This window comes from Dama dama, chromosome 27, assembly GCF_033118175.1.
Source record: "Dama dama isolate Ldn47 chromosome 27, ASM3311817v1, whole genome shotgun sequence".
Classification (NCBI taxonomy): domain Eukaryota; kingdom Metazoa; phylum Chordata; class Mammalia; order Artiodactyla; family Cervidae; genus Dama; species Dama dama.
Window position 1 is genome coordinate 46,327,410 of NC_083707.1, and position 24,030 is coordinate 46,351,439.

Genomic DNA, 24,030 nt, shown 5'->3' on the forward strand with positions numbered 1-24,030 from the left:
CTTAATAATTGAGTTGAATATAATGGGAAAAGCACAAAACAGGCATCAATTCATTTTTATTTAAAAATGATTTTTAAACTTCTGACATAGAATTTCAGTGCATATTGCTGCATTTTATTTTCATTTAGCACTATCTTATTTTTCTTTTTACTAAAATAGCTTTATAATACTATAAAGAAAAGATACACTGTTTTTGGTTTTTAAAGTTGTTTTTTTAGAAATGGCACTTTTTGTCTTCTCTGGTTGATACAGTTATCTTTTCCAAGAGATGCTTTGAAAATTACTACTTTTATTCAAATGGTTCTTTGTGTATGTGTGTATATATATTACATATATATGTAGATTGATAGTAATAAAATACAGCATATGTATTTTCTTAAGTATTTTATTTTTTCTTATTCCAAATAATCATTTTCCATCTTGGTAAATATTTAGATGTGTAATTAAAAAGCTAGTTTTTTATTAGGTAGGTTCTGCCAACTGCAAATTCCCTTCCAACTCTTGAGGTTTGCTCTTTTCTTTCAGCCCCTAAGGCTCACACCTCATTTTCCCTACACTTATTTTCCTAACTTGGCCACCATACACATGCTCCTCCTTCCTAAAATGCTTGGCTAGGTAATTTCTGAGAACTCTTCTTTTAGGTGTAATCTTTTTTGAGCCTCACTATTGGAGTGGGACTGAGAGTGACTTCCACCCCCTACCACTTTCTCTAGATGTTGTAGATAATGGCACTGAGCTTAGGACCTTTAATGCCTAGGGAGCAGAACTTCTGTGGGGTCCTTTGACAGCAGCAAGAAAGTTTTTTTCTTTCCTCTTCTATGAGGGGTTTTGGGAAATTGGCTGTAGTAAAGCATAGAGAAAGAATTTATTCTGGTCTTTATTGTACATTACTGTAGTTGTTGAAATGGGCATTGAATGAATAAACGCTGTTTGTCTGTTGATCCACCTTTCCTTGGGCCGAAGATTTAGCAATAGAGAAGGAAGAGTGACGTTTCCAGATGTCTCTGGGATATAAGAGGAATTTCTGATTCCCAGATCTGCTTGGATTTCATACTGGGAGACTAACAACACTTGTGTTAGTGGAAGGGCTCTGTAGGCAAGAATGATGCCAAATATGGGATAATCCAAAGTGACGTGAATACATCTAAGCTAACATTTCACTTCAAACAAAAATAAAAATACAGAAGCCACATATGTGATGATCTTATTAATCCCAGCAAAGCATTTGCTTAACAAGTTGGGTTAATCCATGACCAGTAGAAGGCACCAACTCAGGCAGTGATGTTTTCTCAAAGCTAAGAGCATGCAGGCTGTGTACCGCAGTTTACACAAACATAAGCAAACAAAGAAGTAAGGTTAAGTGCTAATTATAATGGAAAGGTGGGCAGGTGGACCAGTATTTGAACTATTGTGTCCTGTGTTATATTTTAACCTTCATTGTAACCCTGTAAACAAGCTGAGTCATAGGTTAAGAAGAAGTAGGCAGGATTTTAGCCTATGTATTTACTGCCCAAAATCTATGCACTTCACATACTGCTCCCAGTCTTATCCTCTGTATGTCCCATTCCCTCACCACCGAGAACAACTGTAAACTATGCTGGTTTTACCTACCTAGGACTCAAAATTTCTCATCTGTAAAATGGGACTGGTAACTTATGTATTACATAGTTTTAAAATTCTGTACTTTTGGTTGTCAGCTTTGGAAAGAGGGATTTGTCAGAGATAGATGTAATAGATAGATTATAATGTAATAGGTAATAGATGTCATGTAATAGGTAATGTAATAGGTAATAGATGTTAGGTAACAGTTAGGCTTTGTTTTGCTTTGTTTTTGTGATTCAAATTGTTTCCATGAGATTTAGAAGAAAACACATTTGACTAAAAAGAAGACTAATTCATAAAATTAAACACTGTTGATAATAATACAGAAGGTTTAAAATCACACAGGGTTAAACTTCACTGTAGTAGGAATGTGTGATGAATAGATAGATCTGTATGTTTTGTTTCGTTTTTCTTTTTTGACCGAACTGTGCGGCAAGCTGGATCTTAGTTCCCTGACCAGGATCAAACCTGCACCCCATGCAGTGGAAGCGCAGAGTCTTAACCACTGGACCTTTTGGGAAGTCCCATATCTGTATTTTGGTATTCGAAAAGTTAGAACCTGTTTATAAACTAGGAGGTCAGAGAGAGTATACAAACCTGTCTAGCACAAGATAGACCAAGTTGATGTTCTTAAATGAAGCAGTGGATTGCTGAACATTTTATTTTTCTTGTGATCAGCAAAAATTTCAAGATACTTAAATCAGATACAGCACTTGGATTAACCACAGACCAAATAATTATTAAATAATTGAGTTAAATTTACCTTTATAGAGAGATGCTTTTAATGACTATAGAAAAACAGAGTTCATCATTATAAATTGATGATGTACGGTTGACAGATACCAAATGGGAGAATGTGCAGTTTGAATAACCTTTTATGTTGTAAACATGGAATGCTTAGTGACTGCATTTTAAATTGGAAATGTTTCCATGTGTAATTTTACTTGAAATTGCCATTTTGATGTTTTTAAAAGTCAAAATTATCTTAGTAGTGGCGCAATTGTTTTAGCATACTAGAGGAACAATCAAGTCAGAGGAAGAAAAATAGCTTCATGCTTATTCCCTCCTGTAATAAATCGATAGAATCAAATTGGAAGCATAGATAGCTGCTTCTGTTATTAATGTTCCTGGTTTTTCTAACTCCTCTTAGTGGTTTGATTTTATTTTATTCTTTCAAGAGATACTTATTTTAAAAGGATATTACCTGTCTCTTAATTTTGCTGTGTAGCAGGAATCACATTTTAAAAGAATACCATATATTGTCCCCATCAGTTAGCTAATATTCATACTTCGTGGTTCAAAATCCAAGCCTTGATGCTTAGTTCTTTAAACATACCTTACTTAATTTTGCTTTGCTGACAGTGTGAGATGACCTTGGAACACAGGATGCTTAATTGTGATTTCTTGTTGGAAGGCAAACTTGGAAAGACAGCCTTTCCTTGACTTTTATTAAAGTTCATATAGTGCTGACTTGTCATTGTTTGAATATACTAGATATGAAAAATGACAGTGATAATTTATTTTAATTTTAAGTATAATTAAAATGTGAAAATATTACTGTCTTTGTTTATGATGAATACTAAATTTAAGCTAAGCTATAAGGTGTGCTGTTTGGAAATATGGAAGATACAAGAATGAAGCCAGATAACAAGTTTATGCTTGTATATCCTACTGATGAAGACTTTCAGACAAGTTATTTCCATGGGTAGGTGATGTTACTCTGCATGTACATCTACACTTATACTTTTTGCATGATTTTACTTGTAGGAGTGGTACAATTTTGACTTGACTGTTGACCTGTTGCCTCAATTTGGTGGTTGTGGGGTGGGGGAATGTGAGGGCAAGAGGTTGTGAATGGTATTTGTGATACAGATTTTTAAATAAATCTCTTTTATTTTTTCCCAAATGCAAAACACTTAATAAAGCCATTTAAAAAATAGAATATTTGGTCAAATAGTCAATATTGTACTTGACCTTCATATCTTCTGTAACCAAATATTTGGACATCACACATTATCTTGATTCCATAATAATCATTTTGAACTCTGACGAGAACTCCATAAATGATACAGCTTTCTTTTCTTTTTTGAAAAGAAAAACTGCAAACATGAACCAATATTTTGCTATTTGGTCTAAAATCCATTGCTAACTGATACTGAGGCCACACTGTTGAATTTTATGAACTTGATGTACCCTTTTGGGGAAATTGGAAATTATTTTTAAGTAGTCAGCTGAAATTGTCATGATCGTCAGAATTTCATATTGTGACATGTCTGTTCCTTATACAGTGGCACCCAGCAACTCATTTACTTTTATGTTTGGTCATTTTTTATTTTAAAAACGTTGCCGCATAAGCCTGTGGTTTGGGAACTTAGTCTTAAGAGATAAGTACCCCAAATGTGTTTCATGTTTTGTTTAGTGACAGTTTACACAATGGATGTTTGTATTAAAACAGTAATCCTTCATTGTGTTCTATTTTAATGATTCATTGGCATATGTATTCCTTCATAGTCAAGGGTTTCATAAACTAGGTGTGTTTAATGTTAATTTATTAGATATTAAAATTTTTTCCCTGGAATTAAGTGATTTACTTGCACTTAATAAATAACTGTTGGGGGAGAAAAAGCATTTCATTCAAAAATGGCAGTTAGTAGTAAGGGATATATAGTTGATTGAGAACGATTTTTGCTTTTTACTTTTATATTAGAAAAGGGTAGCACTAGCATTTTAAAGCATGTTATCTATTTTATAAGCATGAATATTGAATTATTTTAGCATGAATCACTGCAGTGTAATGACTTCAGAGCTCAGCTCCTTTTCAGCAGGTTAGGGTGATTTGGAGGTAGAAGGGCTCTCTTATTTTCCTAGAGTTTTAACATCGTCCTCTCAGATAGCCCATAAGGTGTGTATCACTACCTCGGAGCGTCAGCTGGTTGTTTTTCTCAGGGAAAAGACAATAGAAATATCTCTCACAAGACATCCAAAGCCAAGTCCTGAAGATGGATTTTATGAGTATTATCTTTTTGTTGGGGGCTTCCCCAGGTGGCTCAGTGGTAAAGAATCCACCTGCAGTACAGGAGATTCAGGTTCGATCCCTGGGTCTGGAAGATCCCCTGGAGTAGGAAATGGCAATCCACCCCAGTATTCGTGCCTGTAAAATCCCATGGACAGAGGAACCTGGCAAAGAGTCAGACCCGACTTGAATACACACGCATCTTTTGTAGAATGTTATAAAATACATAACATCCCTAATATTATAAAAGGGCTTTACTGGAAATAGATGTCGGTCAAGTAGAGCTCTTGAAGTAGGAAAATATATATTTGACTTTCTTCTCTGATTCTCCTAGGGACTTTTAGTATTAGCTACTAAGAGAAAGAAACTAGGTTGATCCTCTTAAAAAAATATAAATTCAGTTTTAATAGTTTGCATCAGTGTTTCCTTTAAAAAATCAGCTTTACCTTCTTTGTAGTCGTCCACTTTCTCTTAATCTTTTGCCCTTTAGCAGAATGACAGGAATTGGTGTAACTTTTGTTCAGTGTAGTCTTGTCTTTGTTCTTCATAACACCCTTTTTCCTCCTTCTTAAATGTGTCCCTCATCTTTGTAAGCTGGAGTATTTCTTTAACTTTCATTTCTTGTACAAAATAATTAGATTGTATAAAGTGCAGCTTTTCTGACTAGGTAGAATATATAAGATAAAGGCAACAGGCCTTTAGAGGGCTTTTAGTTATAGAAGTATTTTTCACCCCACAAGTTAGATACAAGTATACATTTTCTTTCCTCCCTAGATGGACCTCCAGTTGTAGCTCATTATGATATGTCTGACACCGGCTCTGAGCCAGAAGTGGTAAATGTGGACAATTTATTGGCGGCTGCAGTAGTTCAAGAGCACAGTAATTCTGTAGGAGGCCAGGACACAGGAGCTACCTGGAGGACCAGCGGGCTTCTAGAGGAGCTGAATGCAGAGGCAGGTTGGTGTCCCTACCCCTACCCCTCCTTCTCTGATGGTATAATGTGCATGTGTCCTGGCAGCTCTTTTCCTTGCTTAGGAAAGCAGGCCAACTAGAAGCATCTAACATTAGATGATTATAGCTATCCAGGATCCCTTTATAACTGAAAAGATTTGGGTAGCATGTCATTTGTCTTTACTAGTCAGAAGAAAGCAAAAATGAGACTATCTAAGACAATACTTGTAGGCATAAGTAAATTTCAGTAGACATCGTGAGTTAAAAATGCCTAACATATGTAAAAATCACCCAGATGACCTGATACTGCCTCCTACCCCTACCCCAGTCCCATCCCCCGCGGCCCCCCCCCCCCCCCCCCTCCAGTGGATTCCCTCTCTTAACTCTGAACAGGGAGTGACCTTGTAGTTTTGGGAAGGGAGCTGTTTCAGTTTGCCCTGTGGGCTGTTCCATTGAAGTGCTGCACCATTCTTCTGCCTGTTAAGCAGTGTCCCTGTTAATTTCTTGACACTAGTTCTCATTTTGTCTTTTCCAACTCTTCAGTTGCTGTCTTTCAGGAAAATCTCTCTCCCTGTCTTGCATTGTTTATCTTGGTTCTGTGGTGATTCTTAAGAGTGATGTTTTATTCTCTAAGAAACCTATTGATTGCTGTTACCTTTGAAAACCTTGCATTATGCCTCCAAGTCTCCTTCAGTATGTTCCCCAAACCTCTTTCTTCCAGCATTCTTTCTAATTTAAACCTTTTTCTAAAAGTACTAGTGTTTTTAGAAAAGTCTAAGAAAAGAGGCAGAAGGGATTGAGAGACAGACTTCATGTATAGCGTGTATTTTCGTTATTGTTATAGAGGGATTTTCGTTTTCTAGTTAACTTATGAATTCCATTGGCTTAATAACTACCTAGAGTATTATTTTTATGGGAAATGAGTTTTGTGTTACAAAAATAGCAGTGGGCTCTGATTTAGAACTTTTTAATATTGAAGTTGTTAGGAAGTAAAAGAGACAATTCTACAGATCATTGTCATTAATTCATTTCATAATCTTCGATTAGAACTAAGTAAAAAAGTTTCTCTTTATTTGTTGAGCTTCCGATTAACTTATTATGACTAATTTTGGAACAGGACCTGGATTTAGTTTTAATTCTGTTGTGACTGCTTACTGCCTATTTAACCTTGGACAAGGTGATTCTCCTCTGGATTTCAGTTTTTATTTGTATAAACACTTGCTTTGCCCAACAGGTGTTTTTTAAGTGTTTATCAATATGTATTGTGTATATATTGTAATGTTAAATGCAATCTTGTCGGTAAATGTAGACTACTTTATTGTGAATCCTTAGGAAAAATATGAACAGTTACTGTTTTGTTGTGTTTTTTTTTTTTTTTTTTGCTTTTCATAGAGAGTTTTAATATTAGGTTGAACTCTTTGGAATTGTTAATATTTGAGTTTCTAATCTACAACCAATTTAGCAGTTTAAATATGACTTAACCTAATAGTGCAGCATTTGGGGTCTGACCATATCATTAAAGTCACTGGCATTGGTGGGGGTGGGGAAGCTTCACATTTTCAAGTTCAGGTAATTGTTAGCTTGATCGTTTAAAACAAGATTAGCCTTTGGTGCTCAGCTCTAAATTCTAAGAAATAAAATATGACAAAAGTATTTGAGGAGGGAAATACGCATGACTTCCTTCCCCTATTCTTCTCTCTCCACTCCAGCACTGCCTTGAAATTGATATTTATATTTAATATTTGGTATTCCTATGTATTCCTTCATAGTTTTACTGCATTTGCTTTGTATCTGTAAAGAAGCATGTTTTAATACTAAGTATTACATAGAAGGTAATCATTTGCCACTTGCTTTTTTTTAGTTCAACATGTTGTGAAGTTTGTTCTTATTAAGTACTGCTGTAGTTCATTCACTTTTCACTGCTGTTTAGTATTCCAGCATATACATATATGACAATAGACTTACCCATTCTCTTCTTGGACATTATGGTGCTATTTGAAATGATGCTATTATTAACATTTCCTATATGTTTCTTTTGGTACATGAGTGATAATTTCTCTAGAATGCAATATATCAAGAAAGCTCATGTATGTATTGGGCCGTAAATTGTGTAGATTTTTGTGTATCATAGGACATGGACATCACTGTTCAACAGATCCCCATGGTGTTTTCTTATGAAGCCATTTATTGGCTCATTCAAAGTCTTCTTTTTTTTTTTTTTTTTAATCTGACATTCAGGTATGTGAGTAATGTATGTGTGTGTGCTCAGTTGCTCAGTCACATCCAACTCTTGGCAACCTCATGGAGTGTAGCCCACCCGGGTCCTCTGTCCATGGAATTTTCCAGGCAAGAACACTGAAGTGGGTTGCCATTGTTGTCTCCAGGGGATCTTCCCAACTCAGGGATTGAACCTAAATCCCTTGTGTCTCCTGCATTGGCAGGTGGATTCTATACCACTTAATAATACCCTCTAGTCTTGATGTAATTGTCATAGTGGGAATTTGTGAATTTTTGTTTTGTGAATTTGAATATACTTACTGTATTATAACAAAATGTTCATAGAATTTATGCTTCATTGCCAGTTTACAGTTTTGAGACTTGGACTATTAGTATCAATTAGATCATCATTCTTGTGTTTGGAGTTTAAGATAAATGTTGTGGTTAGTCACAGTCTTCCTTCTCTCCCTCCCAATAAAATAAAAGCCAGTCACTGAGTTAGACTGTTCAGTGTCTCTGTACACTGTACACTGCATTGGTTGCTCAGTCATATCTGACTCTTTGAGACCCCGTGGACTGTTAGCCTGCCAGGTTCCTCTGTCCATGGGACTCTTCAGGCAAGAATACTGGAGTGGATTGCCATTTCCTTTTCCAGAGGATCTACCCGACCTGGGGATTGAACCCGTGTCTCCCTCATTGCAGGCAGATTCTTTACCATCTGAGCCAGCCACTTAGGATGGATTTTCAGAGTCTAATTAATAGCAACGTTTCAGACCAGGTCTGCAGCCCTTCATTTAGAATCACATAAGCAATCATTAAGTGGCTTGTAGCTTGTCTCTTTTTCTAAGCAACAAGATGTTCTTGTATGCACAGTAGTTTTTACTGTTTAGTTTTAGTTTCAACCAAGGTAAAAGAGTTGAAATTAGGAAAGCCACTGATCAAGAACAGACCTGAACTTTCCTTTTCAACTCTTGCCATAGGTTTACTTTTTCTCATTGATGCTAGAATTAAATAGTGTAGTGGGTGGCAGCCTCCTGTGAGCAAACAGCTGGATTTTGAACCAGCAGCCTTTTACAGACTGTGTGATCTCAGGTAAGTGATGCAAAGCCTCAGTTTTCCCTGTCAAAACTGAGATAAAACTAGTGTCTACTCCCAAAGGTTATTGTTACATGAAAACTCTTAAGGAGATGGGAGTACCAGACCACCTTACCTGCCTCCTGAGAAACCTGTGTGCAGGTCAAGAAGCAACAGTTAGAACTAGACATGGAACAACTGACTGTTCCCAAATTGGGAAAGGAATACGCTAAGTCTGTATTATTGCCACCCTGCGTGTTTAACTTGTACGCAGAGTACATCTTGCGAAATGCTGGGCTGGATGAAGCATAAGCTGGAATCAGGATTGTCGGGAGAAATATCAGTGACCTCAGATTTGCAGATGATACCACCCTAACAGCAGAAAACGAAGAGGAACTAAAGAGCCTTTTGATGAGGGTGAAAGGAGAGTAAAAAAGCTGGCTTAAAACTCAGCATTTAAAAAACTAAGATCATGGCATCTGATCCCATCACTTTATGGCAAATAGATAAGGAAAAAGTGGAAACAGTGACAGACTTTATTTTCTTGGGCTCCAGAATCACTGTGGATGGTGACTGCAGCCATGAAACTGAAAGACATTTGCTCCTTGGAAGAAAAGCTATGACAAACCTAGAGAGCATATTAAAAAGCAGACATCACTTTGCTGACAAAGGTCCGTATAGTCAGAGCTATAGTTTTTCTAGTAGTCATGTACAGATGTGACAGTTGGACCTTAAAGAAGGCTGAGCGCTGAAGAATTGATGCTTTGATGCTTTCGAACTGTGGTGCTGGAGTCCCTTGGATTACAAGGAGATCAAAGCAGTCAATTGTAAAGGAGATAACCCTGAATATTCATTGGAAAGACTTGAAGGCTTACTCACTGTAAATGTAGATGAGGCCAAGAGAGGCTGAAGTCTGAAGTACTCTTGGTATAGAAGGCTTATAATCATTACACCAAACTAATTTAGAGGTCCTCCTGCCTCAGAAGTTAAAAATTCTAAACAAGTCTCATTTTTTCCATCAACCTTCTTTTTAAGAAGGTGGATTATGAACATTTTCTCCATCCTTAAAATTGGGCTGGTAATCTTGATTTGTCCATAGTACAAGCTTAGTTGTAGTGAACAGAAAAAAATCTTGTGTTTCCTCTTGTTAGAGTAGGGCTTTTTATAATCAGCCGGGAATGACCATGTTTCTGTTGTTAGCACTTTAAAGTCATTGTATCAAGTCTTATGAAGGAGAGTTTGTTTAGCTGCTACATGTGGACTGTAAGATTTTAGGTTTCTAATATCCTTTTCTACCGCTTTTTGAAGTTTTTAATATTTTTGTTGAAAAAGCTCAACACAAGGTAATAATTTGCTTCTTATAAAACTCTATGAGTACTTAAGATAGTAACCTTTTTTATACCTAACATGCCACTGTCATCAGTATGTAATAATTTTATATACTGCAAATACGACTGGTTCTCATTAGATAGCTGATTTAAAAAGAAAATATTTGCCATGGTAATTTAGTTACTACCTTTTCTGGTCTACTTTCTGACTGACTTATGTGTTGAAAAGGTCTGTAGTAGGACAGAAATTTAGAATTTTCTCATGAAATGAAGTTATCTTTTCAAAAAGCTACACAAACAAAGAACTACACAAAGACAGCCAGCTGCCACAATAACTAAATATAAATCTGCTTTATTTTCAGTTTAATATATGGTAATTGTGATGTTTACGCTTTTCATGCAGAGCTTATTCTAGAATAGGAATAGATTACTACCACTGACAATATTTGAAGAACCTCATGCATCTTTGACTCGCTTCTGTGTATGCTTTAGGTCCAGCTCTGCTGTTGGATTCCTTTGAGGTCTAGGGGCATTGGTTGGGACCATGTAGGTGTGACCCGAAGGCCAGAGAGTGCTTGCCTCTGCATAGGCGCTTCCTCGAACAAGCGACTTTCTGAAGAGGGTAACATTGAGAGAAAAGGGCTGATTGTCCTGGCTCTGAGGTAGAGGAGTGGATGCATTCCTGACTTACTGGAGAATGCCAAGGGGTCTCTTATAGAGCATGGCACCCCCACAGACATGGTGTGGATCTCAGCTGACTTATTCCCTGAGTGGCACATTTTATTTAGTGGCTCTGAGAGGGAATGTGGCAGAGTACTCACATCATTAGTTCAGAGTTGTAAACACTCACCAGGAAATTTGTTTGTATCCTCCCACCCGACCCCACCCCACCCTCTGGCCCTGCGTGCCTGGCCCTGTTTTGTCTCGTACTGACTTTTAGACCAAACAATAAAGAAAATGGCTGCATTGAGGTGTCAGGATCAGAGGCCTGCAGGGGAGGCAGCATTTTCAGGAGAGTCAAGTTTCCGCTAGGAGGCAAAGAGAAAGTTCAGTCCCTTTTCTGTAGAGCTGGCATTCCATAGGGCAGTGGAAAAGTTGTAGGAAGGTGAGTAGTAGGTGGCTGGAGCAAAGGAGAATAACAGTTGAGTAGGGGACAGGACTGGAGGAGGGCTCAGCCACCCACCCCAGTATTCTTGCCTTGAGAATCCATGGACAGAGGAGCCTGGTGGCTACAGTCCATGGGGTCGCAGAGTCGGACATGACTGAAGCCACTTACCACACATGCACACAGGGGACAAGACAGACAATGGGTGGTCCCAGAGGGTTGTATTTTGTGAGTGGCCAGGAGGGTAGAAGTACCTTTTACTTCTCCTAACCATTGGTTTCCCTCTTACCTCTTCCTAATGCTTTCTCCTTTTGCTTAGCTATACTTAGACTGTTACTTCCTGCTGTGCTATTCCTCTGCCTTATTGAACACAGTCCATCACACAGTCCTTTTTCAGCTCCCCTAGTTGCATCTTTCTTTCCCTGTCTAGTTTGTTCAGCCCAACTCTCCTTTGCTTATATCCTCAGCTCCTTATTTAGTTGACTTTCTTGTACTCAGCTGGCCAAGTCTGATCCCTGGATGCACACTTTAGAGCCTTTATTCATGCTGGAGAAAGTCAGATAGTTGCAAAGTTGAGGGTCATATTAACTTCCTGATTTGCAGCCTCACCTCGGCTCTCAGTACTGCCCAGCACTGTCCTCCTTTCCTTAGGCAGCATTCTTTCTTCACGGTGGCTAGCTCACTTTTCTAAACTGACTCTGCTATCCTACTCACACCTGTCAGGCTCTGCAGATGGCCCTCTGCATTCTTTACAGATCAAGACTACCTCAGCTTTCTGCCATCAAAGCTGTTTGCTCTCTGCCTGTTTTCTGGATATGGCCGGTAAAAATAAGTGTATGCACATACACATCCCGCTCCGTCAAGCCCATGTCCCTCTTAGAGCCATCTGTTGCCGTCTCCCCCAGAGCCAGACGCCTTCAGACGTGTGTGCCCCTCCTCCACGTCTGCTCTTCTTCAGCCTGCTTCACTGCGACTGCTGTAGTCCTGTCATTCCTCTGAGGTTCCCCGGCCAGGGTTGTGTATGATCATCTTATCACCTGTTCTAGTGGGCTGCACTTAGGCCCTCCTCTTAGCATGCCTCTCTGTCAGGCATTGTAGGCACTTCTGCCGAGAAATGCTCCTTATGGTGCCCTGGCTTCCTGTCTTCAGGTTTTCTTTCTGTCTCTTGCTTGACTTTGGTGAGTGCCTCTTCCTACACCCACCCCTTAGTTATTGGTGTTTGTCAGGGTTCTGTTTTAGGCCCCCTTCATTCCTCTGGATGAACTTTACCTTCCCCACTGTTGGGAGGACTTACCTATTATTTCCTCTCTAGACTGCTGACCTGAGCTTTAGAACAGTAGTACCTTCAACTGCTTGTTGAGCATCTCAGAAGCATGTCATCATCATGCCCCAAGCAGCCACCCTCACATGTCCACTGGCGCCTGAATGCCACCAGTGACCTACATCAGAAACCTTGGCATCAGTTTTCCCTTCGCCTGATTTCCAAGGTTACTCGCTGTTTGTTCTTATAGAAATACAGACTGTTCCTCCGTTTGTTTCTTTCCTGGTTCATCCATAGTCATTTCTCACCCTGGAAACTATAGCAGTCTAACTGGTTTCCTTGCTTCTAGTATTTCTTGTCCCACTACTGGTTCCATTTCCATACTTGAAAAAATTTTAAATTCAAAATCCGATCATGTCACTCCTCTGCTGAAATCCTTCATTGGTTTCCTACTTTTCAAGGTCAGGTCCAGACTCCTTACCCATGATCTGACCTCTGCTGACTTTACCAGCTCATTTCTGATTACTTTTTTTTTGACCAGCGTCACCCCAGATCTCACCCCAAAGGGTGATTTTCACCCTAAAGGGCTACACAGGGTTCCTTGCGCCACTTTGTTTCACCTGTGCCCACTCTTCCCTGCGCGCTCAGTGTCCTTGATTGTTCCCCAGTCTAGGAAAAGGTCCTTTTCTCTGTGCGTGTAGAGCATTCTTTGCCTCCCTCTCAGCCTAGTTTTCCAGCCATAATGCCAATGGACTGGTTTTTGGTATCCTTGAATATATTGTAAGCTTCTTGAGGGTGGAAACCATGCCTCCCTTGTTTGTTCCCTGTAGTAGTCCTAGCACTGAGCACAGCGCATTTGCTGTTGTTCATTCGCTTAGTCATGTCCAACTCTTTTGTGACCCCCATGGACTGTAGCCCTCCAGGCTTCTCTGTTCATGGGATTTTCCAAGCAATAATAGTGGCGTGGGTTGGCATTTCCTTCTCCAGGGATCTTCCTGACACAGGGGTCGAACCCAGGTCTTCTGCTTGGCAAGCGGATTCCTAACCACTGAGCCCCCTGGGAAGCCCAAGCACAGTGCATAGCATGTCATAAGTAAATATTTACTTTAGAAATAAATAGGTGAAGTATACTGTTAGAGCTGCGCACAGCAAGTCTGATTGAAATATTGACTATGGAAAAGCTGAAGGTTTGGAGAAAAGGGAGCCTGTCAATTTGTACTCCTCCTGAGCAGTGCAGGTGGAACTGTGTGACAGCAGTCTAACTGCAGCATTGAAGTAGAAATGAGACAAAAGACTTCACCACAAACGAAGTAGTGGGGTCAGAGCAAGAATCTCGGTTTACCAAATCCAGGCTTAACCAAATTCCACTTAAGCAACTGCTCTAGATTTCACAAAACTGGGTCTGTCTGGTGGCTGTCACCTTTGCATGCTTGTAGAGTTCAACATCACTGCCCATACCACACAGAATCCTATCTGTTCTTAAATACAGCAGGGTAACAAGCCCGTGTGCTGTGTGTTCAGACACTCAGTTGTGTCCAATTCTTTGTAACCCCGTGGATTGTAGCCCGTCAGGCTCCTCTGTCCTTGGATTTCTCCCGGCAAGAACACTAGAGTGGGGTGCCATTTCCTCTTCCAGGGGATCTTTCTGACCCAGGGATCGAACCTGTGTCTATCCCATCTCCTGCATTGGCGGGGCGGATTCTTTACCACTAGCACCACCTGGGAAGCCCGCTAACAAGCCTGTGCAGACTGTAACACAATTTCAGTCACCGGTTGTGTCTAGAAGACTTTAATCTTCTGTTTTCTCATTTATGCATCAGTTTCAATTGAAGAAAAAAAGTAAAAATAATATTAAAGAATTGTAAAAAAAGACCCACAATCATATTCAAATTCCCTTACTTTTCATAGCTTTTAACCAGCACATACATATTTTTAGTGTTATATGTTAACTCTGTGTGTTTTCCCCAAGTTTCTACATAGCAATCTGGTGAGTATCATTTGACATCATGACTCTGCTTATTTAAAGTATAAATTTTTATTTTCTGTAAGGCTAAATTCTCAGAGGTGAGGTTATAAGGTCAGAGGGTATATAAATTATAAGTCTTTTTAACTTGTGGGACTGTCCAAATTTTTAAAAAAGGATTACACTACAAGTTTGCAGGAGTATGAAAGTACAAGGTTTGTCTTGACCTTGAAGCATAGATATGAGTAAGGTGAGAAGGGAAGAGAGAGTTGTGTATATAAAATCTTATTTATATTGGTTTAGTTGACCTAAAGATCCTCTTGATGAGGATGAAAGAGGATAGTGAAAAAGCTAGCCAAAAACTCAACATGGAAAAAAAAAAAAAAAAAGGCTAAGTTCATGGCATCCAGTCCCATCATTTCATGGCAAATGGAAAGGGAAAAAGTGGACGTAGTGACAAATTTTATTTTCTTGGGCTCCGAAGCCACTGTTCAGTGACTGCAGCTGTGAAGTTTAAAGCTACTTGCCCCTTGGAAGGAAACTATGACAAACCTAGACAGCATGTTAAAAAGCAGAGACATTATTTTGCCAACAAAGATCTGTCTAGTCAAAGCTATGGTTTTTCCAGTAAGTCATGTATGGATGTGAGAGTTGGACCATAAAGAAGGCTGAGCACCGAAGAATTGATGCTTTCAAAATACGGTGCTGGAGAAGACTTGAGAGTCCCTTCAGCTGCAAGGAGTTGAGTCAGTCCTAAAGGAAATCAACTCTGAATATTCATTGGAAGGACTGATGGTGAGGCTCCAGTTCTTTGGCCATCTGATGTGCAGAGGCAACTCACTGGTGGGAAACCAGCGAGGCAACCCTGATGGTGGGAAAGATTGAAAGCAAAAGAAGAGGGCAGCAAAGGATGAGATGGTTAGATAGCATCATCAACCCAATGGACATGAGTTTGAGCAAACTCTGGGAGATAGTTAAGGACAAAGGAGCCTGGTGTGCTGCAGCCCATGAGGTCTCAGAGTCAGACGGGACTTAGTGCCAGAACAGCAACAGCAGTTGTTGGGATTTTTTTTTAAATAGGGAGAAATAATTTTGTATCAGATTACAATATATTTAAATAAAAATACATCTGTAAAGAGTAAACAAAAATTTATACTCCTTGCAATGCTATTTCTTCCATGTTTACTCCTAGATATTCTGAAATTCATCCTAAGTCAGAACTTATTCAATAGCTGAATAAATAGGTTTTTAACTCTTTGTCTCTCTCTGTTTTTTTTTTTTGACTGTGACATGCAGGATCATAGTTCTCCCAACTAGGTATTGAACCTGTAACCCCTGCATTGGGAGTGTGAAGTCCTGTCTCACTGGAGGAGCGCCGAGGAATCCCTCTGAATTTTAACTCTTTTTAGAATTGTTTAAACAGCTGTGTACTTTGGTGCTATGCCATTAACCTGTTTTGAGAGTCAGTTCTGTTAAACTCATGTTTAGTGTTGGAAAATGCATTTTATTGCACCATGGAATAGATGCTTTGTGAAGATCTTTGTGAGAAAGTCCTTACAGGCCCCAGTACTTTCCAGGGTGAAGCATTGTGTGGTGGTGTTTGTCTAATGAGGGGTGTCAGCAACGTACAGGTTATATGTTTCAGTTTCTCAGGGTAAAAATTGCTATTTGCTTCTAGTCTTCCCTTTTAGATGCTGTTTTGGGTCCATTCCCCCCCCCCCCATAGATCAAACCTGCACCATCATCAGTGATAGTGCAGAGTCCTAACCACTGAACTGCCAGGGAATTAATTCCCTTGGGTTTGATTTTGTCAAATCTGGATTCCTGGAGAGAAAATTGTTAAAATTGTTTAAAATCGAGAGAAAATTATTAAATCTTTTGTAAGGTTTCCCAGTGTAACTATGATATTAATAGTTCTTTTATTTACTCCATTTGTGCCTTTGAGCTTGCCTGGTTTAGAATTTTGTTACATTAAATTGATAAGCAGTGGAGAACCCCTTTGACCTGAGTGGAGACAAACCTCCTACCCACAGGTCATTTAAAAGCAGAGTAGAATTTAATGCAAAAAGCATCACAAAATAGAATATTATGGCAGTTTATATAGACCTACATTTGTATACACAAACTTGTCCGAGTACTCTAGAATTTTTTTCTCCTAAGGAATGGCAGTAGAAAGCAAGAGAATTGGAGTTCTTACTCTTATGTACTTCTGTGTTGTTTGAACATTCTGTTAACAATCAGTCTGTATTGTTTAGTTTTTTTAATTTGACATAGGTAACAGTTTCATGGAGGCAAGCTTTTATAAGGGCACTCTGTTTCAGTGATTAAACTGAGAGGAGAAATCCATCAATGCGATGTTCCTGCTGTTTTAAGGAATCAAAATATAGTGCTTAGTTTTTTCTCCCCTTTCTCTCTCAGGTCATTTGGATCCAGGATTCCTAGCAAGTGAGAAAACATCTGCTGGCAATGCACCACTCAATGAAGAAATTAATATTGCCTCTTCAGATAGTGAAGTGGAGATTGTGGGGGTTCAGGAACATGCAAGGTAGGAAATTAATTGGAGAGAAGAAAATGGTATGGCATGCCATGGCGTGGCTGGCGTGAATGTTGGGAGCTATTTCTCAGCTTCCTGTAGTTTAAGAAATAAATTTTTACTATGGACACTTGGTGGGCTTCAGAATGTATTGCAGATTGTCTTATATCAGAAACATCTTGGCCACACATGTATGTGAACCAGAACTAATGTTTTTCTCTTATTTTTAGCAAATGGCTAGATGTCTTAATGGATTTTTCTGTTATGGCTTAAGTATCGCCATACTTCCCCCCTTCTCACCCATATTTTCTTGACTTTCAGTTTATCTTGAAATATATCGCGAACAAATAATTGGAAAATCTGCATTTGACATCACACTTCTTCTTAGAGCACCTTCTTAGAGCACTTATCTTTCATGAAAAGTTACAAGTTACTTTAGTCAGTTCCTAACAGTTTATTTCTGGTGATGTTCATGTGATTTAGGGTATCTTATTTCTCAGGAATTAAAAAAGCTGTAAGACATTGAATTAGTGTGCAGTAGTAGCACAGAGTCGGACACGACTGAAGTGACTTAGCAGCAGCAGCAGCAGTGTAAAAATAATTTTGTGAAGTTTGTCATTAAGAGTGAGCAAACTGTAGCCCATGGGCCAAATCTGGCCTGATGCATCTTTTTATATGGACCTCAAGCTGAGAATTGTTTCTGCATTTTCAAATGGTTGGGAGGAAAAAATCAAGACATGGTTTGACATGAGAAAATTAAATGAAATTCACATACAATTTATTTATCCATAAATAAAGTTTTGTTAGAACAGACCATGCTTATTTACTTACATACTGTCTATTTTATACTCCAGGGGCAGAATTGCGAAGTTTCTTCAGACATCTTAGGGTCCACAGAGCCAAAGATATTTACTGTCTAGCTCTTTGCAGAAAAAATTTACTGACTCTTCCTTTAAGATATGGTCCTAAGAATTAGTTGCAGCCCTGTCAGAGATATACGTGAGGAACATTTAACACACACATATAAAACAAAATCTTGTCTTTGGAAAAATCTGTATTCTTTGTAGTGAACAATTTTTCTCTTGTTCCACAAGAATTACAATTTTGTGATTTCCTCAAGTAGGTATATAAGATAGTATCTTGCCTTATTTTTAGATCTGATTTTAATCTTTGGTTAGCAAGATAATAAAACATTCACCAGCACTTACTTCTTCTGTTGGCTTATTTAAAAGGTGCATTTAAGAGTGGAGAAGTGGGGGCAAAATACACATGCACATAAATTGAGGAATCCTTTTTCTAATGAGAACTGATTTTACTTTCTGAAAGGACTTTTTAGTTAAACAATTGGGGCTTTAAGGGTGTAGAGTTAAGTCGTAATTTCACAAGCCATCTCCCCATAAGTGGCTAATTCTCTATCAGAACACTTTACCTTCTATCTTGTATTTATCCCATAAGTGTGTCTGCATAGCTGCTTCCATTTTTCTTGTCTTTCTAAATGGTTATGTTCCCCTGTTCTGGTGGGAAAGAACTTTCATTCTTTAACCTTTCCTTTACCTCATTCTTTCTTCTCTTCCTTAATAAAAAACTTTTTCCTATTATGTTCTCTTTCATTTTCTCACATATTTTCTTCTAGCTGACTTATTCATCAGATGAAGAAGAGAGAACTCCAGATTTCTTCCTTCAGCACACATTTGTCATTATTTTTTTTCAGCACTGTATAATTATAAAGGCGTTATTAGACTTTTAAGCCCCATGTCAAGATCTTTCTAGAATATGATAGTATTTTCCATTTCTGACTCTGTACTATAAAACTTATTCTGCCTATTGACTGATAGATTGATGTAGGTTAATTATCTTCTGTTGTGCCAGGAGCACATTATCCAGTTACCAAACTTCCTCTTGACTTACTTTTCAAATTTTAATTCTTGTTACTCATGTGTTCCTACTTAAGTAGGAAAGACTAGGTCATTACCTGTGTTGTCTGTTTAAATTCTTGCTCATTCTGAGACATATCACTTGGTCCAGTTCCCTATTAACTCCTGCCAATTCTCCCTTCTTTTCTTTGTGCCTAGAAATGTTACAGATGCTACTCTTCTTTTCAGGGACTTCCCCCATTGGCTCAGCGGTAAATACTCTGCTTGCAATGCAAGAGACACGGGTTCAATCCCTGGGTCAGGAAGGTCTCGTGGAGGAGGGCGTGGCAACCTGCTCAGTATTTCTTGCCTGGAGAATCCTGGAGTCTGGTGGGCTACAGTCCATAGGGTCGCAGAGTTGGACTTGACTGAAGTGACTGAACATACACAGCCTTCTTTTCAGATTCTTTGTTTAACTTTCCTTTCATAATGAAATCTTCAGCTTCTTTTCCTACCAATGTTTTTGTTATCTGGAGTTGAAATTATATTATTTATGTTAAAACTTGTAGATTTAAATTCTAAGTTTCTCTCACCTTTAGTACACACACATACTAAAAGATTATCTTTAGTAGACCCTTCTCTGAACTTGTTATTCAGATTGTCATTTTATTCTATGAGCAAACATACTTATTTCAGTCTTCACTAAGTCAAATGACTTTGGGTACATTTTAAATAACATGCTATAGCATTACTTTTGAGGGCTTTTTCTTACGAGGCTCTGAAATACAAAGATGTGTTTTTGTTTTTTAAATTCTGATCTTTTAGTTTGAATCATATCTTAGCAGTAACAGCTTTATCTTAAAATCTCAGTGTTGGTTAATAACTGTCCATGCAGTGGAAGCTAGGTAGAGTTGACAAACCCTGCTGGAGTGTTTTGAATGGACTCTTTTATCATTATGAGGGGGTCTCTTATTTGGCCCTTGGTCTGGGAATGAGTAGAATCTCACTGACTGTTGTGCCTTTCTCAAAAATTTTCCAGCAGTTTTATTTAGAAGAAGCCTTTCAAACATTGAGGTTAAAAAGCTGAGAAGCAGGTTGGGGGGTGGGGGGGTAAGAGGCTTTCTTATTGGTTGCTTCGAAATTGCCCCTTTAGCTGGCTGTATCTCATCTGGAATTTGTTTCTTTTACAGGTCTAGGGTTGCAGTTATGAAGTATTGATGGGCTTCTGGCAGGGTTATCGCTTGGAAGAAGGTTTTAGGTTTTGATCCACATCTTTGTGTTCTAATTTGATTTTTTGCATGCATAGATGTTTTGTTTGGATTTAGTTGTCCTTTTCTTGTTTTTCCTTTTGGTATTCTACCTTGTGGGCTTTCTGAGAGCTTTTAAAAAAAAACAAAACTCAGACTTCGTTCTTGAGTTGTTCTCTTTGGGGCTGTAGTTCTGACTTGCATCGGATACCATTTTTCCATATTAGAAACATTCTGTTTTATTGACCTTTGCCCTCAGTAATTCTGGTTATGATGTGCCTTTTTTAAAATTTTTTCAATAAACAGTCATTTTTCTTTTCTTGCATGCTAATGTCTTTCCCTGCTCTTTCATTTTAGATTTTGACATAGTCACTTAGCTTCTGTGTTTCTTCTAGTTATAGGCTAGAAAGCATGCTTTCTTAACTTGAATGCATCTTTTATGGCTGCCTTGGATTGCCGTGATGAACTCTTGTCATTGTCTACATGTCATTTCTAGGTGTTATTTTTGGACAGTCCAGTTTTGTAAGATGCTGTTCGCTAGTGAGATGGGAACTTCTCTAAAATCTCTGGTTCTTCTGCACCCACTTAATTTTGCCATAAGTTTTAAGTTATGACCCTCTCTTGCCAATATTTTTCTTTATCCTTTGTCCTTTTTCCTTCTTTCTTTCTACCAGCCTCATTGGTAATTCCCCTAGGGTGATGAATGCATGTAGCATGGGTCTTTATGTTATGGAACTGTGTTGAAACAGTTCTTTCAGTACTTGTTCTCTGAAGCTTTTATGAATAATCAGACTCTTACCTCCTTTCACAAACATGGCCCTGTGGTCATTGGTTAATGTTGATTGACCCGTCAGCAGAAGAATTAGTGTGGGAAGGCTTTTGCATTTAAGACTGATTGTATCCTAGAACCACTTGCTAACATTAACCCTAAGAAAGCAAGGGGGTGGGTGAGCATTTCCCTGAAGCTACAAGGATTCACTCCACCTTCAGTTCAGAAAAATAAGTAGGAATGTTATCTAAGAGGTCACCTTCAGGATCTGTAAATGAGAGCAAAAAATGATTAATTTTTAATGTTGTTTTCTTAGAATAGTAAGTTAACTGTATCAACAGCTGATCATCATCAGAGCCTGCCCTCTTCCTGTGTTTCTCTTCCTTTCTACTCCAAAGTCTCTCCTTTCTTGGTTTTAGTGTATGAAGAGCAGGAAATTATTCTATCAGAACTTACTATTTATAAATAGTGGATTGGTGGGGGAAATGGAAGTGAGGCCTAAGCAGTTTTTCTTGGCTATAAGACTCAAAATGTGGCTCGTTTTGTAGACGTGTTGTCAGTCATATGCAGATTAAATGCTTTGTGAGGAAAAAGCTTGTGTCTGCACTAGAATCTGATTGGACTGATTGTAAAACAGATGAGTATATTCCCACCCCATATCTTTCATAATAGAAAAAGGATATGTTCTAATACATGGAGCTGTTTTATGTTAGTTAACCTTCCAAACTTTTGAGCTTCTCACATCCTTCTTTTTTAAAAAATGTATTTTTATTATTTATTTATTTGACTGCACCAGATCTTAGTTCCTGCATGCAGGATCTAGTTCCCTGACCGGGGATCAAACCTGGGCCCCCTGCATTTGGAGGGTGGAGTCCCAGCCTCTGGACCACCAGGGAGGTCCCTCACATCCTCCTTTATAGGGCATCTCTGTGGGGTAACAGTTGTTGTAGTCCCATGTCTTCCTGAAATTTTTTTTCCTTTTTATCTAACTTATTCTGTAATGTGCCATCTTACAAAATAGAGCTTGACCTTTTCCCCCCGTACTTAAAAACATGTGTTAAAAGTCTTGTTCTATCCTCATCCATCTCCTAGCTACCATTTTATTTAAAGTGGTTGAGGTCTTAAATCATAAAAAATTTTTTGCATGTTTTGTTGGCTTTTAAGACACAGAGAAAAGCTATACGTTTGCATTCTAGCTTTTGTACCCATACCCAAGTAACCAGCACTCAGAACAAGAAACAGAAGTCCCCCTGTGCCACTTATTCATTATACCTTCCCCTGTCCCCCACCTTGTCCCCATAACTGCTATCCTGACTTCTAACAGGATAGTTTGCCTATATTCAGAATCTTATTAACATTCCTGACAGATGCCTCAGCAATTACTTAAATGTTTAAAAGGCAGATTATTCTGTTTTGTGTAGTAATGACCATTCAAAACTTGCCTTCTAGAAAACGATTCATGGTTCTTACTATGCTCTCAAGATTGTGTACATGGAGGAGCTGCCTTCCATGGTGATTCTCCCTTCTTTGGCGGCTGCCCTTCAGTTGCAGTTAATAGGAGACAGGGAAGTGTTTGACCAAAGAAAGGATCATCACGTTCTCCAGAGAATCTAAAATTTTGAAGAGAAGCAGAGTAAGAGGATTGGTTGTTGTTATTGTTCAGTAACTAAGTTGTTTCCAACTGTTTGCAACCCCATGGACTGCAGCACACCAGTTTCCCCTGTCCTTCACTACCTCCCAGAGTTTGCTCAGATTCATGTCCATTGAGTCAGTGATGCTATCCAACTATCTCATCTTCCACCACCCTCTTTTCCTTTTGCCTTCAATCTTTCCCTGCATCAGGGTCTTTTCCAGTGGGTTGGCTCTTTACATCAGGTGACCAAAGTGTTGGAGCTTCAGCTTCAGCCCTTCCAATGAATTCAGGGTTGATTTCCTTTAGGATTGACTTGTTTGATTGAGACTTCACCAGCACCATGATTTGGAAGCATCAGTTCTTCAGTGCTCAGGCTTCTTTCTGGTCCAACTCTTACATCCATTCATGACTCCTGGAGAAACCATAGCTTTGACTAGACACACCTTGGTCGGCACACTGATGTCTCTACTTTTTAATATGCTATCTAGGTTTGTCATTGCTTTCCTTCCAAGAAACAAGCGTCTTTTAATTCCATGGCTGTAGTCTCTGTCTGCCGTGATTTTGGAGCCAAATAAAATAAAATCTGTCACTGCTTCCACTTTTTTCCCTTCTGTTTGCCATGAAGTGATGGTTCTTTGAGGTGCTCAAGTAAAGGTGACTTCCAGTAAATTTTCTCTTGCTTAAAGTAGCCCAATTTGTTTTCCAATAACTGGATCTATTTATGACGTAACTACAGAAGTGGTTTAGTTTATATAGCTGAAGAAATGCCTTATCTCCTTATTATGTCTCCTTCAACCTTTCCTCATTAATAAATATCCTCTCTAAACCTCTCTCCTACTCTAGACACTTTCTAGAATCTGCTTTGCTTTTTGTTGTATTATTCCTAGGGGCTAAGCAGTTCGTCTTAAGATAAAACATAGTGTATAATACTTCAGGTGCAGTCTGGGAAAGACATGGTTATTTAGTTGGAAATAAACTCCCCAGAGGAGACCTAATTTTGTTCTGGTTCCATGCTTTACTTTCTTAAGACCTTGGGAAGTTGTCTTTTGGTCTTGGTTTTCTCTTCTATAAAATGGGAAGATTGGATTAGGTCCTTTTTAAAGCCACTCCTTGATGTCCTGATGTTACATGGTATGATTACTTTAGGAGCAGTGCAAAGTAATAGTTGGGAGTAAATACTGCTTTTATTTCAGAATTATTTCTTGCAGTTCTGTCAGAGATTACATTGACTTTTTTGGGTAGCTTTTCATTCCCTGATTTTTCTAAGTTTCCAACCAGCTTTTACTTCAATTAGTGCTTGTATAAATGAGCATTTGAACTGTTGAAGAACTTTATATTTTTAAATTGTTGGTCTGGGTCTGTCTTTGCACCCTGCTGACTCTTTTGTGTTTTGCCTTACCCAGCTTAATACACACCTTTGTTTGTTTGTTTTTTTTCCCCACACCTTTGTTAAGTGACAACATTATGTTGTGGAAAGCATT

The 24,030-nt window shown here is 38.6% G+C and overlaps 1 protein-coding gene across 6 annotated transcripts in view; it reads left to right on the forward strand.

Moving 5' to 3' along the window:
- Window positions 1-24,030, forward strand: part of ARK2N (arkadia (RNF111) N-terminal like PKA signaling regulator 2N) — an 88,778-nt gene that overhangs the window by 54,070 nt on the left and 10,678 nt on the right. For 4 of the 6 annotated variants that reach the window (XM_061131009.1, XM_061131008.1, XM_061131010.1 and 1 more), the window contains exons 3-4: window positions 5,390-5,572; window positions 16,933-17,059. In XM_061131009.1, the coding sequence (XP_060986992.1) occupies window positions 5,390-5,572; window positions 16,933-17,059 (310 nt within the window). The remainder of the gene's footprint in view (window positions 1-5,389; window positions 5,573-16,932; window positions 17,060-24,030) is intronic. The other 2 variants (XM_061131012.1, XM_061131013.1) reach the window with 1 other exon arrangement.